A 23718-nucleotide genomic window follows, 5' to 3' on the forward strand; every position below is an offset into this window, starting at 1 on the left:
AGAAAACAAACCCAAAGATGGTGGAGGGGGCTGCAATAGCTTTGATCAGGAGGGTAGTTCAATTCTTAGTTAGATGCATGTCCTTTTGTCAGAATTATTACCCACAACACGGTATACTTGATGTCCTTCGAAATCCCACAAAACCCAACATCTGAGTCCCTGCCTTTATTTATAATGGTACTGAAAAAAAGTCTGCAAATTCATCAGCCTATACTGCAGGTTTGCTGTCTTTTATTTTTTTTTCCAGCAACCTTTATAAAACACTCACCCATTAAACGGTAGCCGTGCTTGGGACTGAATACTAGATGTCCCTGTGAAGCCAGTGTTGCTTGCTATAGATACATATGATGACTGCTGTAACTAACAAAACAAAAAGGTAATGTGTAACATGAAATAAATTAAAGCATGCTCAAGAGGACTTGTACTAAGTATTTTACTTAGCTTTCCAGCTACTGTTATAAAAAATAATATGCTTGCAAGCACAGATTTAGAAATTTGCAGAACATGGACCAGGCAGCAAGCTCAAGTCTTCATATTTAGCAAAACCCCAGTATTTCAGATGATATTTTTGTTCTTTAACACAGTGTCTACAGACATATGGATAATGCAGACTACAAACAAATGTTCAGACCACAAACAGTTCCAGCTCCTGAAAATAGGAATCTCACTCTTGTTTTCTTAAGCATCCCTGACTGCCAACAGATCAGGATCACTTTCTGCACAAATGACTTGAGTAGCCCCTTTCACCTACAAGCTCCTTATTACTTAACTAAAACAAAATTATTTACATCCCGACTTATCTTTGTATCTGGACCCACACACTGTTTATCTTATTAAGGAATCACCCCTAAGAACTTGCTAGGTGACACTGTTTTGGGCTACTTTTTTTTTTTTTTTTGTCTACCTACACACAGCTCTTTTCTCCTGCTATGATAGGTTTTGAAGACAGACTGGCACTTAAGATGTGGACCTGCGGTGCACAGCCTGAAGGAGACAGGTTGTGTCTAGAACACCAAATGTCTGAGTAGTTTTCCAAAAAATGGTATTCTTCACTTTAAGATAACATTTGGGCAAATGCACAGAAGTGCAATACAACTGTTTTTAGGGACAAATAGCAGCTTTAACAAAACCAAAAGGGATCCAAAAAAAAAAGGTTGGTACTGGTGATGCCACAGGCTGACTGAATTCTTGTCTGAACAGACTGGCTAGTCAGCTTTCAGCAGGGGGTTTCAGTTATTCTCCTTTTCATTCTCAGCATTGGATAGATTTTGACAAAGCGTACAACTAACCCCTAACCCCTTGGCTGGGCAGCAAGGACTTCTAACTGGAAGGCAAGATGTTCCATAACAGCACTACTTTCCTACTTATCTCTGGGTTAAGACTGTACCTGTGTGACATACTGAGCTGGAAGGACTGCATAGCCGACGTTTCCTGTGCCAGGTGCTGGTGCCAGGACAGTGCCTGGGGGAAGGTTGGTGAGGTTGGGCTGTATCTGTGGCAGTGGAGTGGCTGGCATAATAAGTCTTTGTTGGGGCTGACTGGTAGTGACGATCTGGGAAGTTGGGTTGATTGGTTTGGGCACCACCTGGAAAGAAAAGTCTTGATGAAATCTTGCCCCAACTTTTTTTTTTTTTTTGTTCAGAATGCACTTCTATAAATAGAACATTTCATGATGGTGCTGAAATTGGACTTTTTCATCCAGCTGACAAGCCAGTAATATGCCTTTTACATTCAGCTTACCTGTTTCACAGTCTGGGCCGGCACTATGGGAACAGACATCCGCACTGGGGTGGCATTCACCACCACTGGCTTTGCTGCAATGAAGACATGACATTACATTAACACACGTTATTCACTCAGCAGAGCTGAGTCAAGACTTCCATATGCAGAGAATCCAAGGACACTGAATACTGCAACTACGCTGAGAATAACTGACCAAACTCATAGCAGGCAACACTTATGCCAAAATACCACCTACATGAACAGTTATGCGCACAAGAGTGCGGGCATATGCTTAGCAGCTATGGTCTAAAAATCAGTTTGGGTGCACAGCCCCTCTGGACACTCAGTTTCCTTTTGCCAAGAGGACACTAAAATACTACAGCTTGGTTTCAGATCGTTGATTCCATCACAGCTCCAGAAAGCATGGACAGGAACCATCAGAAACATCTGGCACTTTTAATGCATTTTATGTTGAAGGATCTTAACATTGCAGTAGTTTTGCCAAGATGTACGTGGGCTTTCATGGCTTCCTACTTCTCACACCGAGAAACTGGCACTTGCCACAAGTCACCCCCATGCTGATAAGCTAGGTGAAAGCAACAGAAAATGCTGCAGGGATTCAGGCCCAACGATGAAACCATTTGACACAGGGGAGCATTTCCACATACAAACCTGAGGTAGCAGGAGAACTCAAAACCTTTGAAAACCTACCACAAACTCGGATACATCTGGCAGTCTTGAAAATTTCTATTACGTAACTATTTAAATCCTTAAAAACCAAACAAAGGATTAAAAACTTAGTTCAGACACCACATCAGCACCAGCACTTACCCTGTTGGAGAGGCTGTGTATTTGTACTGGGATTTTGACTGGCCGACTGGGTTGAACTATTGGCTGTCGTGGCAGTAACGAGTCTGACGTAATGGAACTTGCTTCCAGGTACCTGAATCTGCTGAACATTGGGTGCAGTTGCCAAGGGAATAATTGTCTTAAATTGAGATGTACCCACTCCTCCTACAGTAATGGTCTGCACTGCTGATTTCACAGCCTATTAAGCCAATACAGAGAGCATAAAGTTACTTTTACAAAGGCAGAAAGAACAGCAGCACGTCTGTTCCTCCATGCGTTAGTGAGGAACTCTTTGATCCATTAGCATCCATGAGAAGTCAGTCAGTTATCCCCATATTTTGCTTTCCAGAGTAAAAAAAAAAAAAAAAAAAAAAAAAAAAGAGACGCAAACAGATACAATGCCAGCCAAAGCTTGGTGCAAAGCAAACTCTGTTCTGTTTTCAATTCTTTACAGCAAACTCCCAAGTAAACTAATATTTGAAAGAGTAGGATGACTCAGTCTGCTTCCCAAGATACAGTGTATGCCAAATTAGACTTCAGCTGACTAAGGAGAACATTGCTCACTTCATATTCAAACTCAAGAAGAGGACAAAACTAAAAATATTTCTATTAATAAAAACACGCAGTAAGAACTCCTTGCAGAACTGTTTGTGCTGGACTGCAGCACGATTAATCTGTGTGTACAGATAGGTCCTGTTGGACACAGCTTATGATGAACACACACAAGTCACTGTGCAGCCCTTGAGGTGCAAACGGAACAGAATCCACAAACTGATTGCTGAAGAGATGACAAAGTGGGCAGGCTGTGAAATGAGAGAAGCAAGAACAATGAACGGCAGCAAAACAGATTTACTAAATAATAAATGCCAAAAGGAGAAAGAAGCGGATTTTAGCAGACCTGTGCTGCTGCACAGCCAGGGTAGCAGTACATCTCACATTCACAGTACTTCAGCTTTGCAATTCCTCTCAAACAACACACTGATAACAAGTCTATGTCTATTATTCTTATAAACATTCATGACTGTGTGGGCTTGATAGCAGCCATTTTACCATTCTTTCTGATGACCTCAAATGTGAGTTCATTCCTCTTCTTTCTCCTTTTATCCGACTTCTTTTGGAGTTCAGCTTCTTATTCTCAGAATCTCTTAAAACTGATATTAAATCTATCACGTACATTTGAACTAAGATCTAACTTTAAATTTAATTGATACAACAATATGACTTGATATAACATTTTCCTAGCTTCCTAGCTTCGAACACCTGCGAGACTGAGATCTCATTTCACACATAACTTGACTGGAAATATAAGCTCACTCTTATGTAAGTTTTTCCCTGGGATAACCTTTTTTTTTTTTTTTTTTTCCTAAATAAATATATTGAAACCTCAGGAACTCAGACCCATTGGAAACAAGCACTGTTTGCAAGCACACTCACAGCCACACTCACAGGGAAACCAGCTTGGGCAAAGCTCCCTCTAGCACATAAATTTCTGACTGTTGTCCAAAGACAACTGGGAAAATTGTAAAATGTAAGTGACAGCTCTTCAAAGGGTATCTTCTTGAGCCCTGTGATGACAAGGGAAACCCTTGTGTTGTTTCAGATAGCTTTCGATCAGATCTCAAGATGCCTACCACCCAGGAATCTCAGTTCTGTCACTTTGAGTGCTTGCATTAGAATGATTTCATATTTTAAAATACATTTTAAACAATCTTGCCAGCTGTACTCCGAAATATCAAATCATGCTGGTGCCTATGTCTCCTTATCACCAGTCCCATTATCACATGCCATGCTAAGACAAGACTAGTAAAATCTCTGAGCCTCTGGTCTTTTGCAGCGCATGCTACTGTGTCCACTACCTGAGCTATGTCCACTTTGCTCATTTACACTCATACACATTCCCGTGTATTTACCAAAACAGGAATACAGAGATTCAGATAGAAAAAGATTCCCCTAAGACAAAAAAGGAGGGATAAAATAAGAACTGTAGTTTGATAGGCTGCTCAATTCTGTCTCATCTTCCATTAATGCAAGGCAACTTATCCAACCTCATAGGGAGAACCTTAATTTTTTTCTAGAAATGAGACAGATGGAACTATTGACTTAAATTCCATAGGTCTCAGACCACAGCATCTTGGTTATGCAGACATTTACCACAAGAATATGAACTCCATTGCTGCAAGCCTCAGAAACACCCAGGAAGCAGCCCTAGTCAGTGGAATACAGTGTTCGTTGGTGGAAAAGACCCAGCCACTTCAGGAATTCTTCCTACTGGCACAGGGTGCCTCTCAGATGACTGGGGAGATTTAATACGCAGAGACAAGAACATGCCCCAAGTGGGGTTTCTCCAGCATGGGCACCTGCTTTCTAAGCGTGCGTGCCCTTGAGAGTGCTGCCAATAGTTGGCAGCCCTCGATGGGAGGAGTGCCTGCTCCTCCGAGCAATGTTTCTGCCAACTCTTCAGCAAATGCTGCTACAAGAACACCTTGGGACTGCCAGTTTGCAGCTTAGCACCCTAGATTCTCACGAGCATGAGATGAGACGCAGACACGCTAGAAATTAAAGGAAAGTCAGTCTGTACCTGCGCGGTTGTGTGGTTGACTATGGCCTTCCCAGGGGAGGAGGGTGCTGACTGCTGCACTGTGAGGATCTGCTGTCCTAACGCTACATTCAGTGGGACGCCCACCGTCTTCTGGGGGGAGTTGGGAGGCTGGGAGGCCACTGACACCACTGTTAGCTGCTTGGCAAAACAAAGAAGCAGTTTAAATCTCTGAGCAGCATGCAAGACCCTGTACATACACGTCCCCCTCCTCGTGAGAGAGGTACAGTTCTCCCACAGTAGCTCAAGTTCTTCCTGTGAACAAGGGCGCTGTATTCAGTCACAACTCACACGGCCTGACTGTGCAAGCACAGCACGGAGATATGTTAGAAACTTCAAGGCATTGCTGGTTTCCAGCACTGAAAGTCCCATGCAGAAAGCTAGCACTGCTTCTCTTTTCCTTTCACCCCCATCCCCAAACTCCGCACACTCAGCCTGAGCATTGTCAGGACAGATTTCTGGGTAACACCTTTCTAATCAGCACCATGACTATTTCATGACAAATGGAAGCTTTAGAGGAGGGTAGTGGAAAGGAAAAACAATCTCACTTTATACTATTAATTCAGCCAAAACATAAGAGCTTCATAAGTATTTTTCAACTTTTTTATTTCGTTTTTTTTTTTTTTTTTTCTTTCTGATACTTTTTCCTTTCTGACTCCTGTAATGATCCAGTTTTCTGACCAGAAATTTCTGCAGAGCGCATCATTTCAATACTCTGTTCTAAACACCCACAACCCTTCCAAGGTCAGTTTTCAACTCGTTTTTAAAATTCCTACTTCAAGTTTTAACAAAAAGAAACCCAGCTTTTGAAACCATTTGTTTTTAAAAGATACTTAGAATTATTTATCTACAGTAAACTCAAGAGGTAGCACGAAGTCTTCTCACTCCCACTCATCTATTAATTTTTATTATAAGATTGACTTAACAGCTTCCCTGCAATGCTTTTCCCAGCAATATTTCTGAAACACAAATCTGTTTGTCTAACTCTCCGTAGCTAAAAGCACACCCAAAATAAGAAAATCTTAATTCTTGTGCTAGTTTTTATACCTGCTACTTAGTTTGCATGCATTATACGTCTTGGTTCCCCCCGACAATCATCCTTTCTCCAGTAATATTCCTATTCTCAAGGCAATTTTAATCAGGTCTAAAATCTCAGCCTCGCCGTGATGCTTGTCTGTATCACATGAGTTATCTTCCTATCAATTGCCTGCCTGTGCCAATCTCCAGTTCTCTCAAGGATCATTGCCAATCTCATTTCTGTCAGACAAGATTAGAGAAGACTAAATTATCTATGCAGCACCAGGCGACAGTTAGTAAATGTTAACCTATTAACATAACCAAGGTCTCCTCTTAAACAGCCTGTTGAATTTTTATGAATGCATTTAAAGACAAAAAAAGGGATTATTTGAGCGCTTGGCTAGGGGAGAACAGCTGCTCTGGGAACGGATGCTGAGGGAATGGCGAGAAGTGACAGGAATGGGAAATTAACGCAGTACTGCCTATTTACTTAAAACCACATTAAAGGAGGCGGTTGAAAAACCCAGCGTGGGCCATTAACGCAGAGCGTAGTGCCACGCAACGGAGGCTCTGGAGTGGCAGGATCACAGACAGCTCGTAGCCAAGACTCAAACACAGAGCTCCATTCAGATCACTTTGCAGCAGGGATGGGAGGGCTGCAGCCAGAGTGGGGTCCTTACCTTATTGGGGGATTTGAGTGGTGAGATAGCTATTTTATTCGGTGTCTGTTGTGTTGTTGTACTCAAAGAGGATCCAATAACTCCAGTCTCAGAGATCGTTATTGTCTTTGGTGGTGTTCCTGGAGCAGATTGCGAAAGAACCCTGCCTATAATCAACAAAGACACGGTCAGCTTCAGCATCCCCTTTTGGAACTCGTAAAGCTCAAGTTTTCCCTGGTTAGCACGCTGTTGATCCTTGCTTCTGAGGGTACCTTACCTACCAGGAAGGACAGTGGAATTCTTTAACTTAATTCAGAAAGAAAGCAAAAACAATCCGCATTACTACAAATGAAGGAACAGTTTTCTCAGGCTTAACAAAACTGACGTTTACTTTGAGTTTTCTGACGCATCCAGCTGGTAATTCTCGAAAGCCAGCACAGCGTCCCCAGGCACGCATCCCTCCAGTACACCTGCGCTGCACGCAAGCACTCAGCCAGCTGGCAGCGTGCTACCAAGTCCCTGGGCTACTGCCAGCGTACAGAAAAACTGTGAATTGGGAAGGGGTGGAGGGGCACTTCCCTTTAACACTCTGCCAGCAGAAACTAGCTCTATGACAGCGACCACCAAAAAGGCGCTTGGTGTCTCTCTACATCCAACTGTGACTTTTTTTCATTCCATTTGTGCTGGTGGTTGGCTTTTTCACTGCCTAACACAATACACGATACTCCTGTGAAAATACGCATGGAGGTGCAACTCCCTATACCATCTGCTTTTGCAATAGCAAAGAAGCTTAAACATCAAAAACAGCAGCTCTGAATCACAAAATCAGCCTCATGAATATTGCAAACTCTGCAAGAGCAGAAAATAGATTTTTTTTTTCATACTTTTAAGCTGCTTTCCAAAGAGTGTTTGACCACTGAGCCTTCCTCTGCTGCACTTCGGCTCAGATGTGTGTTTCTGTCACAGCCTCTCTCAGCAATTCTCTCATATTATATATATCAAAATATAAGAAAAAGCAGTGTCACTTTGCCATCCAAAGCCAACTGATGACATGAAAATTGGGTCAGCTGCAACTAACATGATCAAGCGTCATCCGCGTAGAAAGCTGCCCTCCTCTGAAATCTACGTGCTCTGAGATAACCCTCACTTCTGTGCAGCCTAAATAACAGCACACTTGGTTGCTAAAACCACATGCAACCTGAAAATGTCACTATCTGTGGGAATTTTACCATCTTCAGTATTCAGTGCTTCTAGTTTTGGTTTTTTTTTTTCCTGGTGATAGCTTTCCCTTTCTCACTGCATCCCCTCTGCACTGCTTGGCATCAGCTTCCTAAACAGAATCTGGCTGCTTATATTGACAATCCTTGCGAAATTACAACTTGCACCTTGGTTTTCAGAAATGCTCAGGCAATTAAAAGTGTCTATCATATTGAGGAAAAACACACACACAAAATCTAAACAGAACGCATGTGTGCTACACCTTCCCTAAAGTGATACCAACCTCTCAGCTGGTAAGCTGTACTGGCTGTTTGGGGTTGTGAGGGGAAGGGAAGATGTTTAGGAAGATTTCACTTAGAGAAGCATCTTCACCTCACCAGCTCAGGGAAAAGTACTTGCTGTCCTCCAGCTTATTGATTGAAAAGCTGGAAGCTTATTTCTTTAATAACACATTTGCTAGTCAGTATGATGCAGATCTGTTGTGACCTGCATGTTTCTTTTCTCTCTGGAGACAGCAAGCTATAGAAATCTAATGGAACAATAAAAACTTGCAAAAACTATTTCTGTTCTGGTTCTTTAACTGTTTGTCAGTTTTCACGTACTGCCAAATGAAAAGTTTGAAGTGGCTTGTCGGGTTTTTGAAACACAAAAAAACCTTAGTTCAGATGCATATGTGTGACTTTTTACAAGTAGCACAAGTCCTGGTTCCGTAAGGACTTAACACATTCATATGTGGAAAATATTTTAGGTCTGCTCGGAGGGGGGGCAGTCTAGAAACAGCTCTGAAGGTGACTGGCTTTCTATGTGCGTCCTTTGGAAATAATTTGCGTACCTTAAATGTTACCTGCATACAACCCCACCAAAAATCAAATGATTCAAGTCTAAGTCACCTAAACGAGCAAAGTGTAAGGTTACTGACCACTACCGGGCCCCTCATTACAAGAAGGACATGGAGGTGCTCGAGCGAGTCCAGAGAAGGGCGACGAAGCTGGTGAGGGGCCTGGAGAACAAGTCCTACGAGGAGCGGCTGAGGGAGCTGGGCTTGTTCAGCCTGGAGAAGAGGAGGCTCAGGGGCGACCTTATCGCTCTCTACAGGTACCTCAAGGGAGGCTGTAGCAAGGTGGGGGTTGGTCTGTTCTCCCACGTGCCTGGTGACAGGATGAGGGGGAATGGGCTAAAGTTGTGCCAGGGGCGGCTTAGGCTGGATCTTAGGAAGAGCTTCTTTACTGAAAGGGTTGTGAGGCATTGGAATGGGCTGCCCAGGGAAGTGGTGGAGTCACCATCCCTGGAGGTCTTTAAAAGACGTTTAGATGTAGAGCTTAGGGATACGGATTATTGGAGGACTTGTTGGGTCAGAGGTTGGACTCTGTGATCTTGGAGGTCTCTTCCAACCTAGATGATTCTGTGATACATTTATCTGCTTCTACCTACATCAAAATCTTTGCTGATTTTTCCCCCAATTGCTTGAGGTGTTAGAACAGAAACTATAATAAAAATCAACACAGGAAAAAAACCCTACAATTGCCATCTCTTTGAATAACCTTAAAAAATCATAAAGCAAAACAAGTCAAGTAAGTACAACCTGCAATGACTGGTGACACTTGAGTGGTCTGCCCTGTAACGGCTTTGCTATTGATTGGTTTTGCAAAGATCAGCTTGGTGATCACTGGGCCAGAAGTTGGGGTTCGGGTCTTCTTCGCAATCTGAAAGACGGATAAAAAAATTCTCAAATAACTTGAGTGTTTTAGATCTAAATCATCATGTTAATGACATCATACAAGATAGAGCGCAATATTCACAGACAGAATAATTCATCATCTCACACTTTACCTCCATTTCTCATGTTGGAGAGAACTGGGTTATCATCTATGCCTCTTGAGAGAGCCAGCCTGCAAAGCAGGACAGCCAAACCCCTCACAGCTATCTCATAAGGTATCCCTGAACAAACACACCTCATTTTCAAGGCACCTTATTATTGTCCTGAAAATATTGTGGCCTGCCTATGTAAAAAAAATATTCAAGTTAAAAGCCAAGTCTCAAAATTTCAAGGTTACAAAAAAGTTACTTTTTCAGCCACCCAGGACATAACTTGCTCCTTGAGTCACTTAAATGAGACCACTACAGCTCTGAAATGTTTCTTCACTGCTTGGAAACATTTCCTCAGCTGTTCTGACACAGCAGCACACTCCTACCCTGCAAAAGGGAAAAGGGAACGTGGATCATCAGCCCCTGAAATTCTAGGACATGGACTAGCCAAAAGCAAATCAGTACATCCAGGCCCAAGAGTAGGGCTGTGTGTCCCTTCTGTGACATCTCCCCTCTGCAGTGCAGCTGGACCAGGAAAGGGTACGTGCAGTTCAATGAGACGGACTGCACCAACGTACAGGCTTTTTCAGCAGGGTTTGGTAACAAGGACAATCAGAACTTCTTCCTCCCTTCTCCACGCTGAAGGGGCAGCTACCAGATGGATTTATCCCAACCGTTTCTATACCCTGGCATGCAGGCGTGGAAAATTCAGCCTAGAGGTGACTTCTTCCAAAGACGGCTTTAAACCACCAACTCTCGAGGCTGCCAGCAGATGAGGGCAAGCATTAGGATCTTCTCCCGTAAGTAATACTGTACTCAGGCCCGCAGATGAGCCCTATCCTGCCTCTCCTCTGCCCCATATGCCTGTGTGCATCCCACAGGCACTGGCCACAACCTGCAGCAAGGTCACAGAAGCATGAGATGGCACCAACGTGGGGAGCCACATCGAGATAACACATCTGTTCCTTTTACATAAACAAGCAGAGAAACCTTACACATGGAGACAAATACAGAGATGACAGCTACTTTCAACAGCCTGAGAAGGATGCAATTGCTTAAATGAAGCAATCAAGTAGGCTGGATGTTGTGGTTTCCTACACAAAACCCCTATTTATAGTGTTTGCTGTCTGCAAACACCTCCTTTACAGGAGCGCGGTGCCGAAGCATTGCAAGTGGTCGGCAGCGTGCAACAAATCCAGCGGGCTGCCTGCGGAGAGGGTGCGTGAGGCCGCTTGGGCTGCCCGCAGCGTGCTGGCAGCACAGCTGGGAAGCCCCAGGGTGGCACCACAGCTCCTGGCCTCGCACCGCCAGCAAACCCCACGCCGCGTGCTCGAGTTGTACCCGGCTGAGGCCAGGGGCCCCCAGGCAGCTCTGACCCTGGGCAGCACCAGATTGGAGATTGCCATGCTGTTGAAATTCATCCTAATCCTGCTGTAAGTTATCACCACAATTTACCTGCTGACGCTTCTAGTCTCCGAAGCAAGGGCAAAGTCTGGCCCAGAACATGGCCAACACCTAGCAGGAACAGTGAGCACGCAAACAGCAGCAGTTGTTTCTCACGAACAGTCATTATCCATGCTTAAATTACTCACATAAACACTTGTAAAACACCAGCCAACTGTTACCAGCGAGTATCTCAGGGAAAAGTAAAAATCCCAGAACAAGAGCTGGTCAACACGAGCAGCCCTGCTTCTAGGGGGCTCAACTTGCGATACCCTCCTCAGATTTTTTTTTTTGGGAAACTGATGGACTGGGAAGCAGCAGCTCTACATTTTCTAAGAAATGACGGAACTCCCTCAGGCTTTCAGAAATGTGGCGAAAAACCCGCATGCCCCACTGGCTGCCCCTTGGCAGTGAGCCTTTCTGAAGCATCGATAGCCCCAGTGTCTGCCAGAGCCTCCCAGGCTAAGGTGGGAAGCTCATTACCCATTTCAGTAGAGACTGGAGACACCAGAGGAAATAATCAAGGTGACAGAACGTCCTCCCGATGCTTCAGCAAGAGCAACTTCTCTGGAGCCCTCTGTCACTGCCTGTGCTGATCACAAGGAGGTGACCATTGCTCCTTTTTGCCTGTGTAAGCTAAGCACGCTCTCGGAAAGTTACTTCGAATTAGAGTGCAGAAGTACTTCATAGAGCAAAGAGCTCTTCCCTAAGAAAATTATTAGTTTAAGAAGCACACAGCAGCCTTCTTCCCCCTGCAGAAAGGAAAAGCTTAACGTGCAAGCATCTTTATTTCAAGGGTGTCTCCCTAAGCTCTTCCCACTAAACAAGATGAACAAGTGTGCTTCCATGACCAGCCTGCCTTCAACTGTCAAGCAACGTGGTATTATTACAGAAAAAGGCACTCACATACCTTGAATTTACTGCAGGCTAGGAACAGCCACAGCCACTTAGCACAAAGGAGCTAACATAGCATAAACCCACTCCCTAGATGACCTCATGGGAGCTCCTCCATGCAGCCACACCCTATCTAATTTTTACTTGGCATAACAGGAAAAAAACCTCACAGAGTCTGGAAATAGAAGACAACAGCCTACTTGAGAGAAGATAATAAGGGCCCTGAGTCAGACGCAGAGATTTGCTGTGGGCTTAGGGAGTGTGTGAGGTTATTTTCCCACAGTGAGACAAAGCCACGCTGACAGTGTGGCAGTTGTCTTGTCACAGTAGCTACAGACACGCGGATGTAACCACCTAAATGTGGAGCCGGCTACCACATCCAGACAAGTTCAGGTTGGAGCAGCTCAGCCGCAGCAGTGGTGATGGCTCTGGGCCTCTGCTTCTCACCCAAGCGCCAGGTAGCATGCCAGCACATCGTGCTTTTTCAGCCTGCATGCAAGCAGAGTCCCAGGCTGGAATTATGTGCTGGCCAAATGGTTTCGTCCACTGCAGGGCAGTGGTTTCTACTATATCACAACAAACCGACCAGATCTACACAAGGTCTACAGAAGGGAGAGCAATAAACCTCTTGCTCCAGAAGAAGCCCGAGGTCCCGCTGTTTTACACCCCATAGCTTCATACCTCTAACATCACAGTCAGAGAGGGAGCGGAGGATTCCAAGGCACATTTTGCAGAACTCTATCAACTCTGCCTTTTCTCAAGTGCTGAGATCTCAAGCGTCACAATTAGATTCCAGTAAGACAAAAGGATTTTATTTTTGACCTGCAAAGCCCCTACAAAATTGGTAATGTAAGGAGAACTATACAGAGCTGATAGCTACCCAGGCATCACCTCCTATCAATTCGTTTTTTCAGCACAAAGTCAAGCTGCTGCGCTGCCTTGCATCCGAAACCGCTTCACATGCGTTAAGTTACACAAGACCCTTGGGAAGCAGGGAAGCATTCACTGCTTCCTTTTCCACTCAGGAGGTGCCAAGAAGGCACTGAAAGGCTGAGAGGCTCCTCAGGATCATGGGGTTAATGCATGACATCATTTTCTAAGCGTGGGTTACCTCCCTTGTCATCTATGATAGATTCATGGTCTTACTCTCTCACCTAGCCTCCTATATCCTTTTGATAATTAAGTAATTTCCTGCAGGGAGACGTACTGTCTAGGAGTTGCACGTGTAGTTGTCTTTCCTGCAGTATCGGTCACTTTTAACAAACTGAACTCTGCCTTCTTGCTTTTCATTTCTACTTCCTCATCTCCTTACAGGGGAAAAAAAAAAAAAAAAAAGGAATATCAGGCATCAATAATTCATTCCATTTTGCAAAAGGAAGCAAAGATTTAATAGAAAGACCATAACAAACAAATTCAACCCAACTGCAATTAAATGGATTAACAAAGGGATGCAAGCCCATTTACAATGGGTTATATTAAGGAGCCTGTAGAATTCCTCACGACAAACAGATATCAATCACTGAGTCAGTTTCTTGGTCACGGATGGCACAGGTAACCTCATGGAAGCAAAAGCTCATCGCAGTTATTTTCTTAATATCGTACTCTTTCATTTATGTGCTAGTTGGCAGTAACTGAAGCCAGTAGGAAACGATCCTACTGGTGATCGATCCCTGTGGTGATATCGCTTTTTTGAAAACTGTAATGACAACTGTATCATGAACATCAGAAGGCACAAAAACAGGAGCCACACACGGAGTGCATAGACATCTTGAAAATAGTCATAACTATTAAACAGTTTTGTCTGGAGATATGACACAGCAACGAAGGAGGGGAAAGCAGATACCGGTGCAGGGATCATCTGCTGATTTAAACCAAACTACCTGGACAGTTGCTTATGCGTGCTTACCATGAAATGCTAGCGGGGGAACTTAGCAGTGCTCATGGCATGCTTAAAAGTAACACTAAAAGTTACTTGAAGAATTTCAAGTGCGGGAAATTTGTTTTCATTCGTGTACTTTCAGTTTCCTTTCTCATTTCACTAATTTCAATTATCATTTTCCACCATAACGTGCACTGAGTTCTAGTTTTTCTTCACCGTCATCTAGAAAGAAGTTGTTCACATTTAGTTCTGCCACACATGAGATGAAAATCAGGCCCTTTCATTAATAACTTGAGTTTTACAACACCTTTTCAGATCCCATCAGATTCTGTTTTTAGTTACCTCCAGATCCATGCCTGAGTTGGGAAACAGCACTTAAGAGACATCCAACTTACAATTCTGCCTAGTTGATCAATATCTATTGATAAGCTTAAGCAGATTTGAGGCAGATGAGATGTACCTTTCTGTCACTTCTCAAATACCGTACGGTTCTTTGGAGACTTTATTTATAACAAGCTCAATGTAAGAGGCAGAAGCTACTTGATCATACAAGAGGAAAGCCGTGCACATTCTGAATAAAGAAATGCCAGGCATAAAGAGTTCAATTCAGTCTTCTGAAAGCATGTAGAATTTATTTTTATCAAATGAAAACAATGGGAAAACTCTCTTCAATGAATTTTGATAGCTCACTTTCTCTGAGGCAAACCCTAAATTCCTAGACAGTAGCTAGAGGTAGAAGACATTAAGACTGTAAATGCCTACACAGATGAAAAAGCAGGCTAAGAGCAGCACTGTACTTTTATACAAGGAATGAATGCGAAGGCTGAAAGCAACCGCGTGGCAGTCAGCGAAGGAAGCAGACAACAGTTGCACCAACAGAATTGTTTTACAGAGGTTTCATCAGCATAACTCACTTTACCTGTACTGTTTTTAATTGCTGGGTCTGCAAAACAGAAGGCTGGGCGGCAGTATTTATCAGCTGACTTCCTTGCGTCAAAGCTGAGACACCAACAACAGGTTTCACTTCTGACCGGCCTCCGATAACAACTTTGATCTGCTGGCCTTGTACCTTCGAGTCTCCGGCTTGGCCTTGGGATGCAGCCTTCTGCGCCTGCGGGAGCTGGCTATGGGGTAACGCTAAAACAATGGGTTGGCCAGACTTGCCCAAAGTTGTTACGATGAGCTTTTGCCCGTCTGGTTTAATACTCTGATTGCCTATTTTGAGGTCGGCAGCCTTGTTCAAAAATATCTGATTGGCTGAGATCGTGACCGGGGTCTGAGCACCGAGTTTATGGAGGCCACTTTGAAAGGCAGGCTTTACTATCGAGTTTCCCTCAGTTTTGGCAGTCGCGGTGTTCACCGCCGCATCGCCTGAGTGATTACTGGGCGCAGTAACCGCTTCTGCGGTGACTGGGGCTGTAGTCGTAGTCGAAGAGTCACCGGTGGAACTTATGTTCACTATTTCTTCCAGTTCTGTTTCCATTGGAATAGAATCTCCCATCGGTGATGACACAATAACCGCCTCGATGCTGTCATCTTCCACCAGCGTTATCCCGGTGTCCATTATTTCCTCAGGGAGCAAGCTGTTCACTTCTGCTGAAACCACCTCCATTGTGGCAGTTTTGGCAGTGGTGACTAGAGCAGGTACTGCAATAATAGGAGAAAAAACAAAGAGAAGTGAGTGGTTTCCAGAACACAGACATTTTGCAAAGCTTTATGAATGACATCACCAAAAAAAGAAAATGTAGTAGCAGAAATTCTTAACAACTAACCCATTTAGCTGGATTTAGTTACAAGAATTTACACCAAAGCTCTTCAACATGATCCATTAAAGTGAAATAAAGGTGTCAACTTCCTGTTGATTACCAGTCCACTCTTGGCAATTTTGTATGCCTAGAGAAAGCATTCCCCCCAAGATACAGTATGTTGTTCAGAGATTTAAGCTTACTGAGATATAAAGCAGGAGGTAAAAAGCTTTGCAAATCCAATAGACAGTGATGACTTTTGTCACACACGTCAACATCTACTAGCAAGGTATCAGCGACTCGATTCCCAGAGCTGAAGTAATGGGGTTCATCCTTGTCTAAATCCTCATTTCAGAACTGTCAGGCAAACAAACAGATGCCTGGTAAGGGGCTGTATTTACCCCAGAAACCAGCCGCAGTAGCAAGCTAAAGTCCTGCCCTTCCACGGTGAACGTCCATTCCTCTCTGCTGGCACGGAGAAATGCAACTCAATTTTTCTTTTTCTACTTGCAAGAGCCCCAACTCAAAGTGCTTCCTAAAAGCCAAACAATCACTACCCTGTCTGAATGCTAACAGGATTTTTTGCATGGGTTACTGAAAGGACCATCTCAGATAGCAAATCCACAGTTAGTTTCGGAGCCCCAGTCAGTTCCCACTTGAGAAACCTTAAGGACGGTGCTGGGAGCAGCTGCACCCACTATTGCCACAAACCGCATCCTTGCCAGAGGCTGCACGCAGCACCTCAAAGCTTTTCCTCCATTTGCTGACCCCTCAGCACACTCAGGCGCTGCATGGGTGAGTACACAGCACGGGTATACGTACTCCACACACCCTTAAATTATTTCAAACAATACTGCTTTAAGTTGCATTTCTAAGTGCTATTCCCTAGAAGAAAGGCCATTCTTAGTATACTTCAGCAGCATAAGCAGAACACACTGCTTATATGTATCTAAACAGTTATACAGTGCAAAAGGAACTTATTTATATTCTTTATTCTTACCATTTGGTTATGCTACAAACCAGTAGACGGTTGCTAAATACCTCTCTCTCTTTGAAAAAAATGAAATGAAAAATGCAACAGAGTCAGGATTTTAAACAGAACTCTGAGTTCTAACCTCCCGCATATCAAAATGCAGAGGGAAAAGACATACATTGCTTCAAGTCAGGCATTAAAACCTGTAAGTTAAAAGAAAAGAAACATTACATGTGGTTGGAATAACAGTATACAGCCATCAACACTGCAAGATTCTTGAGGTATGAGGTCTTACCGCTTTACAGATGGCTTTCATTACTGTATTTAGGCTCATGTCATCAAAAACAGCAAGAAAAAGAAAACACAAACGTACCTCACTTGTTTGATTTCTTTGTTTATTGGATAGAGCTGAACTAGATGCACGAAATGAAATGATGAAAATCTTGTCCTACCTGCTGCTGTCATCAAAAGCCACTTCAACATCCAAGCACATCATATTTTTAGGTATTTACCCAGGATTTCTCAACCACTCAGCTGTTTACTTTTGCAAATGTTTTTATAGCAAACATACTGTTTCCATTTTTTCAGCTCCTCTACTAAAATGTTTTCCAATAATAAAAGGTCACCAAACTCTTAACATTCTAACGGATTTGAGACCTTCGAGCGAGCACAGAGAAAATACACCGCTATTTTAACCAGATTTCGAAGTTTCTTTGGCTTCACCACCTACACCTGGAGTCACTTGGCCTTGCCAGAGCTTTACCCAGACCTCCAAGAAGGACGCATCTGTAAGCTTTTAGATGTTTGTAGCTGACAACCGAAAGAAAACCTACACCAAAGAAGTGGGTAAGCACACCATGGGATTGAAGAACTCCCCCAGGACTGTATGGTCAGTTTCACAAACAGATCATTTCATGCCACAGAACAATGGTCATGCAACAAATTAAAAGCTCTCCTAGAAAGTTATGGAAAGAAGATTGCTTTAATAGAAGACTCTACCCCAGCACTGCTCAGGACATAAAATTAGCTAAATATGCATCAAAAATAGTAAAGTAAATAAACAGAGAAAAATTAGGGACTGAAGTGCATCATCAGCAAGGTTTGGCAGCAATCACTTCATTGAATTACTTTCTGTCACCTACTGAGAGAGCAGACAGCAGTTAGGAGGGCAGCAGGGAGTGAAGACCAGCTCAAGTGGCCCACCTCTGCCCATCTGTCTGAGGGCACAGACCCACACCTGATATTCACAAGAAAGAAAACAGAGAACAACTTGAACCTTGCTGTTGCCCGACCTCATGCTCCAATACTCCTGAATGCTGTATTTGTTTCTAAAAAGTCTTATTAAAAAAAGATCACCACGTTCCTATCAATATAGCTTCACGAAGGTTAAAAGATTTCTAAGTCGGAGGATCAACACGTGATGACATTGGCAAAATGCAGAATGGAGATAAGGGTTCTGACAGCTACCTGTGAACTTTGATCTCTTTTCCCCTTTTCTTTGTCAGTATGCCAACACGAAATCTTCAGGAAAGTAACCGTGTTAAGTATTGAGTGCTATTATTACACCTTTGTTGTGAAAACATGCAGATCTATCACATTAAACAGGAAAAAAACATATCAAAACAACAGGCAGAGTAAAACAGCAGTGTGGAAAGCAGTGAGCACAAAGGCAGTAGCACCAGCTGGGTAAAAACAGCTGAGCTCCCAGTCTGCACAGCCAGCAGCGAGGGCTCTGCACTGTGAGAACTGTCCAGGGGAAAAATACATGCTCTGACAGGAAGGCTGACAGACCAGGGTGTCCGGGGTGCAGCTTGTAGTAATGCCCTGAGCACAAGCAGCCGCCTGGAAGGGGAAAGTGAAGCCCTAACCCAAAAGCTTCATGAAGGCATCACATCCGACACAGCCCCTGGTGGCAGGGATGGCTCTGGGGTCTCCAGACCTGCTGCCCCACGAAGCGAACCAAATGGCAAGCAAGCAGCCCTGCCAGGCACAGCGGGCACCTGAAGGCGGAGCAGAGCTGTTTGGAGCCAGCAAGGGCAAATACCTTCGGATTCTTGAGCTACGGACAGCAAGAGCCTTCCAAGAGGAGGAACGATGAAACACCGGAGTGAAGTCCTACCCTGACAAGGTTACTGCTGGTACAAGCATCTGAGGGACAAATGGCATGGGGATGTGTGCCACCTGCACAACTAGCTGCTGGAAAACTACCTTGTGCATCACTCACCACGAGCAGAAGGTCCTGAACCAGAAAATAAACTGCTCTGAATCCTTGCAGTGGCAGAGATACAAGTGTCTCTGCATCCCCTTGGCTCCACCACAGCTTTTCCAAAGGTCTGCAAAGTTCACAAACGATTGTTACCTTCCTATTGAGGGCTGGCTGATACCAAAGGGGTAACGTTTTGAGTGCTTGGCCTCTGCAAGGGAATGAGGCAACACCAAGGCTTCTCTGCCAAATAGAGGTGCAATGGGGGAACTGTCTGCAGGCTGCACCTCATATTTCAGGATTTTACAACTCCAAACTCTTGCAATATTTGTATAAAGTTGCAATACCAAAATCAGCATATTCCTAGTATGCTGATCTAGTAAGAGTTAAAAGAAATAACTTAATCTATTTCTACATCGACTTAATGGAACAGAGGCAAGAGCAGGAGGAAGCAGTGGAAATACAGAATGAATCCTGGATGATTATGGTTCACAATTTTTAAGTTATTCACTTGGGAAACGTGAGATACTTCCAGCCACATGCAATTAAAATCGAGGTGCTTAAACGCTTCTCAGTTGTTCAGCTTTTGCTCATGCACACTTTTCAATAGCAGCAATCTCGAGGTTCCGAGCTGAATGTATTTTTTTTTGCCTTAATACCTAGAGATTAAGCAACGCAAAATTACTCAGCATTGACTGGTTGGATTTCTTTTTTTGGGGCAGCTTCCAAGTTCCCCTCAGTGGGAAAAATGCAGAAGCCATTTCTCCACCTGCTCCCACTCCCCTTCCTCAACTTCCAGCATGTGGCAAGGAGGCAGACAACAAGCACCTTGCACTTCAGCTGTGGAAGTCAGCTTTCCATGCTGTGGTCGCTGATGTATAAAAAGAGTGACAGGGACAGATAAAGACCAGCAAGCCAAAAATCACACCGAGGAACAGAAACTGTTCTGCACAGACTTGCTTTAAAAAGAGTACAAAAGCACAATCAACAACACAAATCTCTTTGCTTGAAGTTGAGTAAAATCCATCTTCTGTTTGCCTTGAAACAGAAATGCTTTATCAAGACAGATGAAACGCGCTGCCTTTACTAGAAAGCCTTGATCTGAAGGTACCCACAGCTTCAGAAGTGACACACACAACGTGACCACCCCTTTCCTTCTCCCCAGCCTCTCCGATGCAAACAGGCTGCTGGGCTCAGTTGTCCTGCGACCTGTGGCTGTTTTCTCCTCATCAGGCTGAGTTCTCCCACACAAGGCATCACAGCGAGCTACCGCAGAAATTAGATTACACACATACAGAGTACAAAAGCAATTTTCACAACAAAACTAACAAAGACCTTCGACATAGTACATGACCAAAAATCCCCATGAGTCAGAAACCCTTTCATGTGAAACAGAAGCTAGAAAGAAAGGGGAAAAAGCCACAGCCAAGTTTTTGATGAAAACAGTATGTCACAGAGGTTGTCAGCGCTTGACTTACATTGCATGTACGCATGTGCTCTCTAAAAGACCATCACTTCAAGAACCGCAGGTATCTCCCCTGGATTGGGCAGCCCCTTTTCACCACAAGAAGAAAGCACTGTATGGCCCAAATGCTCCTTCAGATATGAAACCAGACGAGCAAAGCAGAAGGCACTAGCCGGGGCTGATTACAAAGAGGTATTACGCAGCATTACTGAAAAAGCCATGCTCCTGAGTTAACTCTCCTGAGTTAATCCTGACCAGAAAACCCAGCCACTTACAGGTTACACTACTGTCCTAGGCATGGCCCAGACACTAGACACACATCTATTAAGAAGGTGGCCAAAACCCAGGCTGTTTTACTAGCACTAGCCTGTATCTCGTGCCAGATCTGCATTTTCCATTTGCATACACAAACAGTTTGCTCCCCGCAGTCCACACTTTGCGCGTTGGCTGTTGGTGGCTCACCACACGTGTAAGACATGCACTCCTGCCTGGTTCTGAGGACGACAGTGGACCAGCTGATGAGAAAACTGCTCCTCAAGAAGGGCTCAGGGTGGAGCGGCACATCCGTGTTAAGGTTCGAACAGAGAATGAAATAATTAGGACAGCTCTTTATGCTCCTATTACTGACAAACAGAAGTGTGAATGGGATTGACCACTGAAGTAGGTTCCGTATGGATCTGTACACCCTCCTCTCCTCTTAGGAGGGAACCACTGTGTAGGTTGCTTCGACATGATAAGGCTCAACCCTGCCTGTTTAGCCAGCTGCTTATTGCAACCCTGGAGGAAAGAATGGGGCACTTCTAACATTTATTGCAGCACAACACTTCAAAGCGGTTCAGTTTGCTTTCTGTAATGGGAAACAACATCCTACTTCCAAGCAGAGCTTCAATGCAAACTAAAAATAAAGTGGAAACCAAAAATCAGAACACTTCCCTTCACCCTTCCCTTGGCTTGCACACCATTGCCATCATTTTCACGACACACAATAGCACCAGTTCAGAGCAACAGAACTTCACTGGTGTTCTTATGATCACTGAATATGTTCCGAAGGTGTTGCTGCCACGAACAGTCTGAGTTTCCTGTCTGTTGATGCTGGGTCTGTGCATTTAATGAAGCATTTCTAACCTTAGGTTCCATGCAAACTTTGTGGTGAGACCAAAAGAAATACCCTGAAACTAACATGAACATGCTTGAGTTTTGTATTTAGTCCGAAAGTAAAGGATGAACAATCTGACAACAAAATGACTATGGCCATAGTGAACTTACCTTGACTGGAAAACTACCAGAGACGTGAAATCTATTGGCCCCAGAAACACAGATTTGAGAAAAGTGCTTCTTCTGTCTGTTCAATATAGCTGGAAATTGTCTTGCTTTCCAAGTTCAGGCTATGGCAGACTTCAGACCCCACAGCGCTATCGCCCCAAACACGCAGCAGAACGAGGAGCATGGAAGCTGCCAGCCAAGGCTCGATAGCGAGTTCCCCACCGACTCCTAAGGTGTTATCACGCTGGGCACCTTTGCAGGGTAGGCCTGCTGCCAACAGCTCCTGCACGAGTTCATGGTAGCACTGTGCTTATGTGAAAGCGTTCATCACAACAGCACTGGAAACCACCGACTTGACTGAGGCTTTGCGAATGGGGAAGAGCGATGATGAGGCAGTACATCACACATGTACTTGAGCACCTTTGCCCAGTCAGTACGCTACACAGTTTATTCTAACCCAAATTAAACCACGTGCAACCCTGATTTCACTTCCAAAAATACTCTACAACACAGCACAATGAAGCATTTTGTACTAAAACTTTATTCCTTATGTGTCCTATGCAATCATTTGAGTCTTTTCTTGCAATAATTTGCCCCAAACCCACACACCTACCTGCAGATCTCGGCAGCTGTCCCAGTACCAAGCATGACAACTCCACAAGTGTACTCGCTCACAGGACTGAGCTGAAGATAAATAGCTTGCCTGCAGGCAAACCACGACTAGCTCTTGGTGCCAAAAACACCATTACCCCTCCCTCCCACTTCCATCTCTAGATAAAAGACCTCCAAATTGCTTTTGAAAGAAACTTATTTGAATAACCAGGATTATACAGTATCTGACTGGCTTTTGTGCCAGTCTTAATCACATCACAATTTTGAGACAAAATACCAACCCAATAGGTGAAATGAGAATTTCACTGAAATCTTGGTTTCTCCTCCAGAACTACATGGGCCACTTCCAATGCAAGCTTCTCACGTGCCTGAAGATGGCATCACAGAAGGTCCCAGAGCTTCTGTATGCATAACACGAACACCAACTGCTAAGTTTTCTCAAGTACCTGTACAAAACCCAGGTCGTAGAGAAGCTTTTGCAAGCTGCCGGCTCCTACTTTTGCAGCCAGAGGTGAGCACTGGCACATGGGGCACGACCCAGAGCCGGCTGTGCACAAGGAGCCGGCCACGGCAGGTTGTGTGCTGTGGCTCAGCACCGCACCAACAAACCGTCCCATGGGCTCGCCTTACTGTGCTGCACTGCTGTCCACAACAACAATGCCCGAGGTGCCCAGGACAAGCCAACACCCCGCAGCATCCCATCGCACCAGCACCAACCCATTCTGTGCAGGAGACAAAAAAACAGAACACTGCTACTTTGTGTAAAGTTCCGGACATCAGCCCAGCAAACAGAACAACCTTAGTTCAGGAGAAGCTGGAATTAACAGTATAAAAATACAAGGCTTGTAGTTCCCACAGATTGCCGCCCTCTGGCTAGCGCCAGGGACACGGAATAGCAGCCCGTGCAACGCAGAAACAAGCCACAGGTCAGAAGGAGACGAATAGGTCACTTGCTGCTGTAAGATGCTTTCAATAGCAAAAAAAAAATCTAAGAGAAACCATTTTATCGGGTCATTTTACACAACAAAACAAGACAAAGAACGTGCCAACTCACTTCCTTGCTTACTGTATTCTTGCCCCTCTTTTTGCCCACTACTTACAGCGCACATCAGCTGGTCCAGGTCACCCAAACTCACCAAGTTCAATGGTGCAAAAAGAGGGAAAATGCACTTCTAAACAGACTCTTGACAGTCAAAATCTTTCCTCTCATTTGCCAGCAAAGCTTTCATGGAAGCATATGCATAGCCAAGATTTGTCCGGTACTTTATCATCACATTTAAGACCACAACTGCGTGCAGGCAATCTCAGGCCACTACACAATTTGCCCAATTATTTGCAACCCCTCTGTTCTGCTCCTGTTTCAATAATGGGCAA

At 44.3% G+C, this 23718-nt stretch overlaps 1 protein-coding gene across 8 annotated transcripts in view; it reads right to left on the reverse strand.

Annotated features, from left to right (window-relative positions):
• Positions 1–23718, reverse strand: part of LIN54 (lin-54 DREAM MuvB core complex component) — a 34584-nt gene that overhangs the window by 6608 nt on the left and 4258 nt on the right. For 3 of the 8 annotated variants that reach the window (XM_082760139.1, XM_082760141.1, XM_082760140.1), the window contains exons 2-9: positions 15003–15730; positions 9644–9764; positions 6865–7010; positions 5150–5305; positions 2554–2770; positions 1741–1814; positions 1388–1585; positions 269–360 (exon numbers count right to left, since the gene is read on the reverse strand). In XM_082760139.1, the coding sequence (XP_082616265.1) occupies positions 269–360; positions 1388–1585; positions 1741–1814; positions 2554–2770; positions 5150–5305; positions 6865–7010; positions 9644–9764; positions 15003–15695 (1697 nt within the window). In that variant the 5' untranslated portion in view covers positions 15696–15730. Of the gene's footprint in view, positions 1–268; positions 361–1387; positions 1586–1740; positions 1815–2553; positions 2771–5149; positions 5306–6864; positions 7011–9643; positions 9765–15002; positions 15731–21735; positions 21760–22345; positions 22370–23718 lie in introns of those variants that run through there. The other 5 variants (XM_082760142.1, XM_082760143.1, XM_082760144.1 and 2 more) reach the window with 5 other exon arrangements.

The sequence above is a fragment of the Aythya marila genome, assembly GCF_965140915.1.
Source record: "Aythya marila genome assembly, chromosome: 4".
In the NCBI taxonomy this organism is placed as follows: domain Eukaryota; kingdom Metazoa; phylum Chordata; class Aves; order Anseriformes; family Anatidae; genus Aythya; species Aythya marila.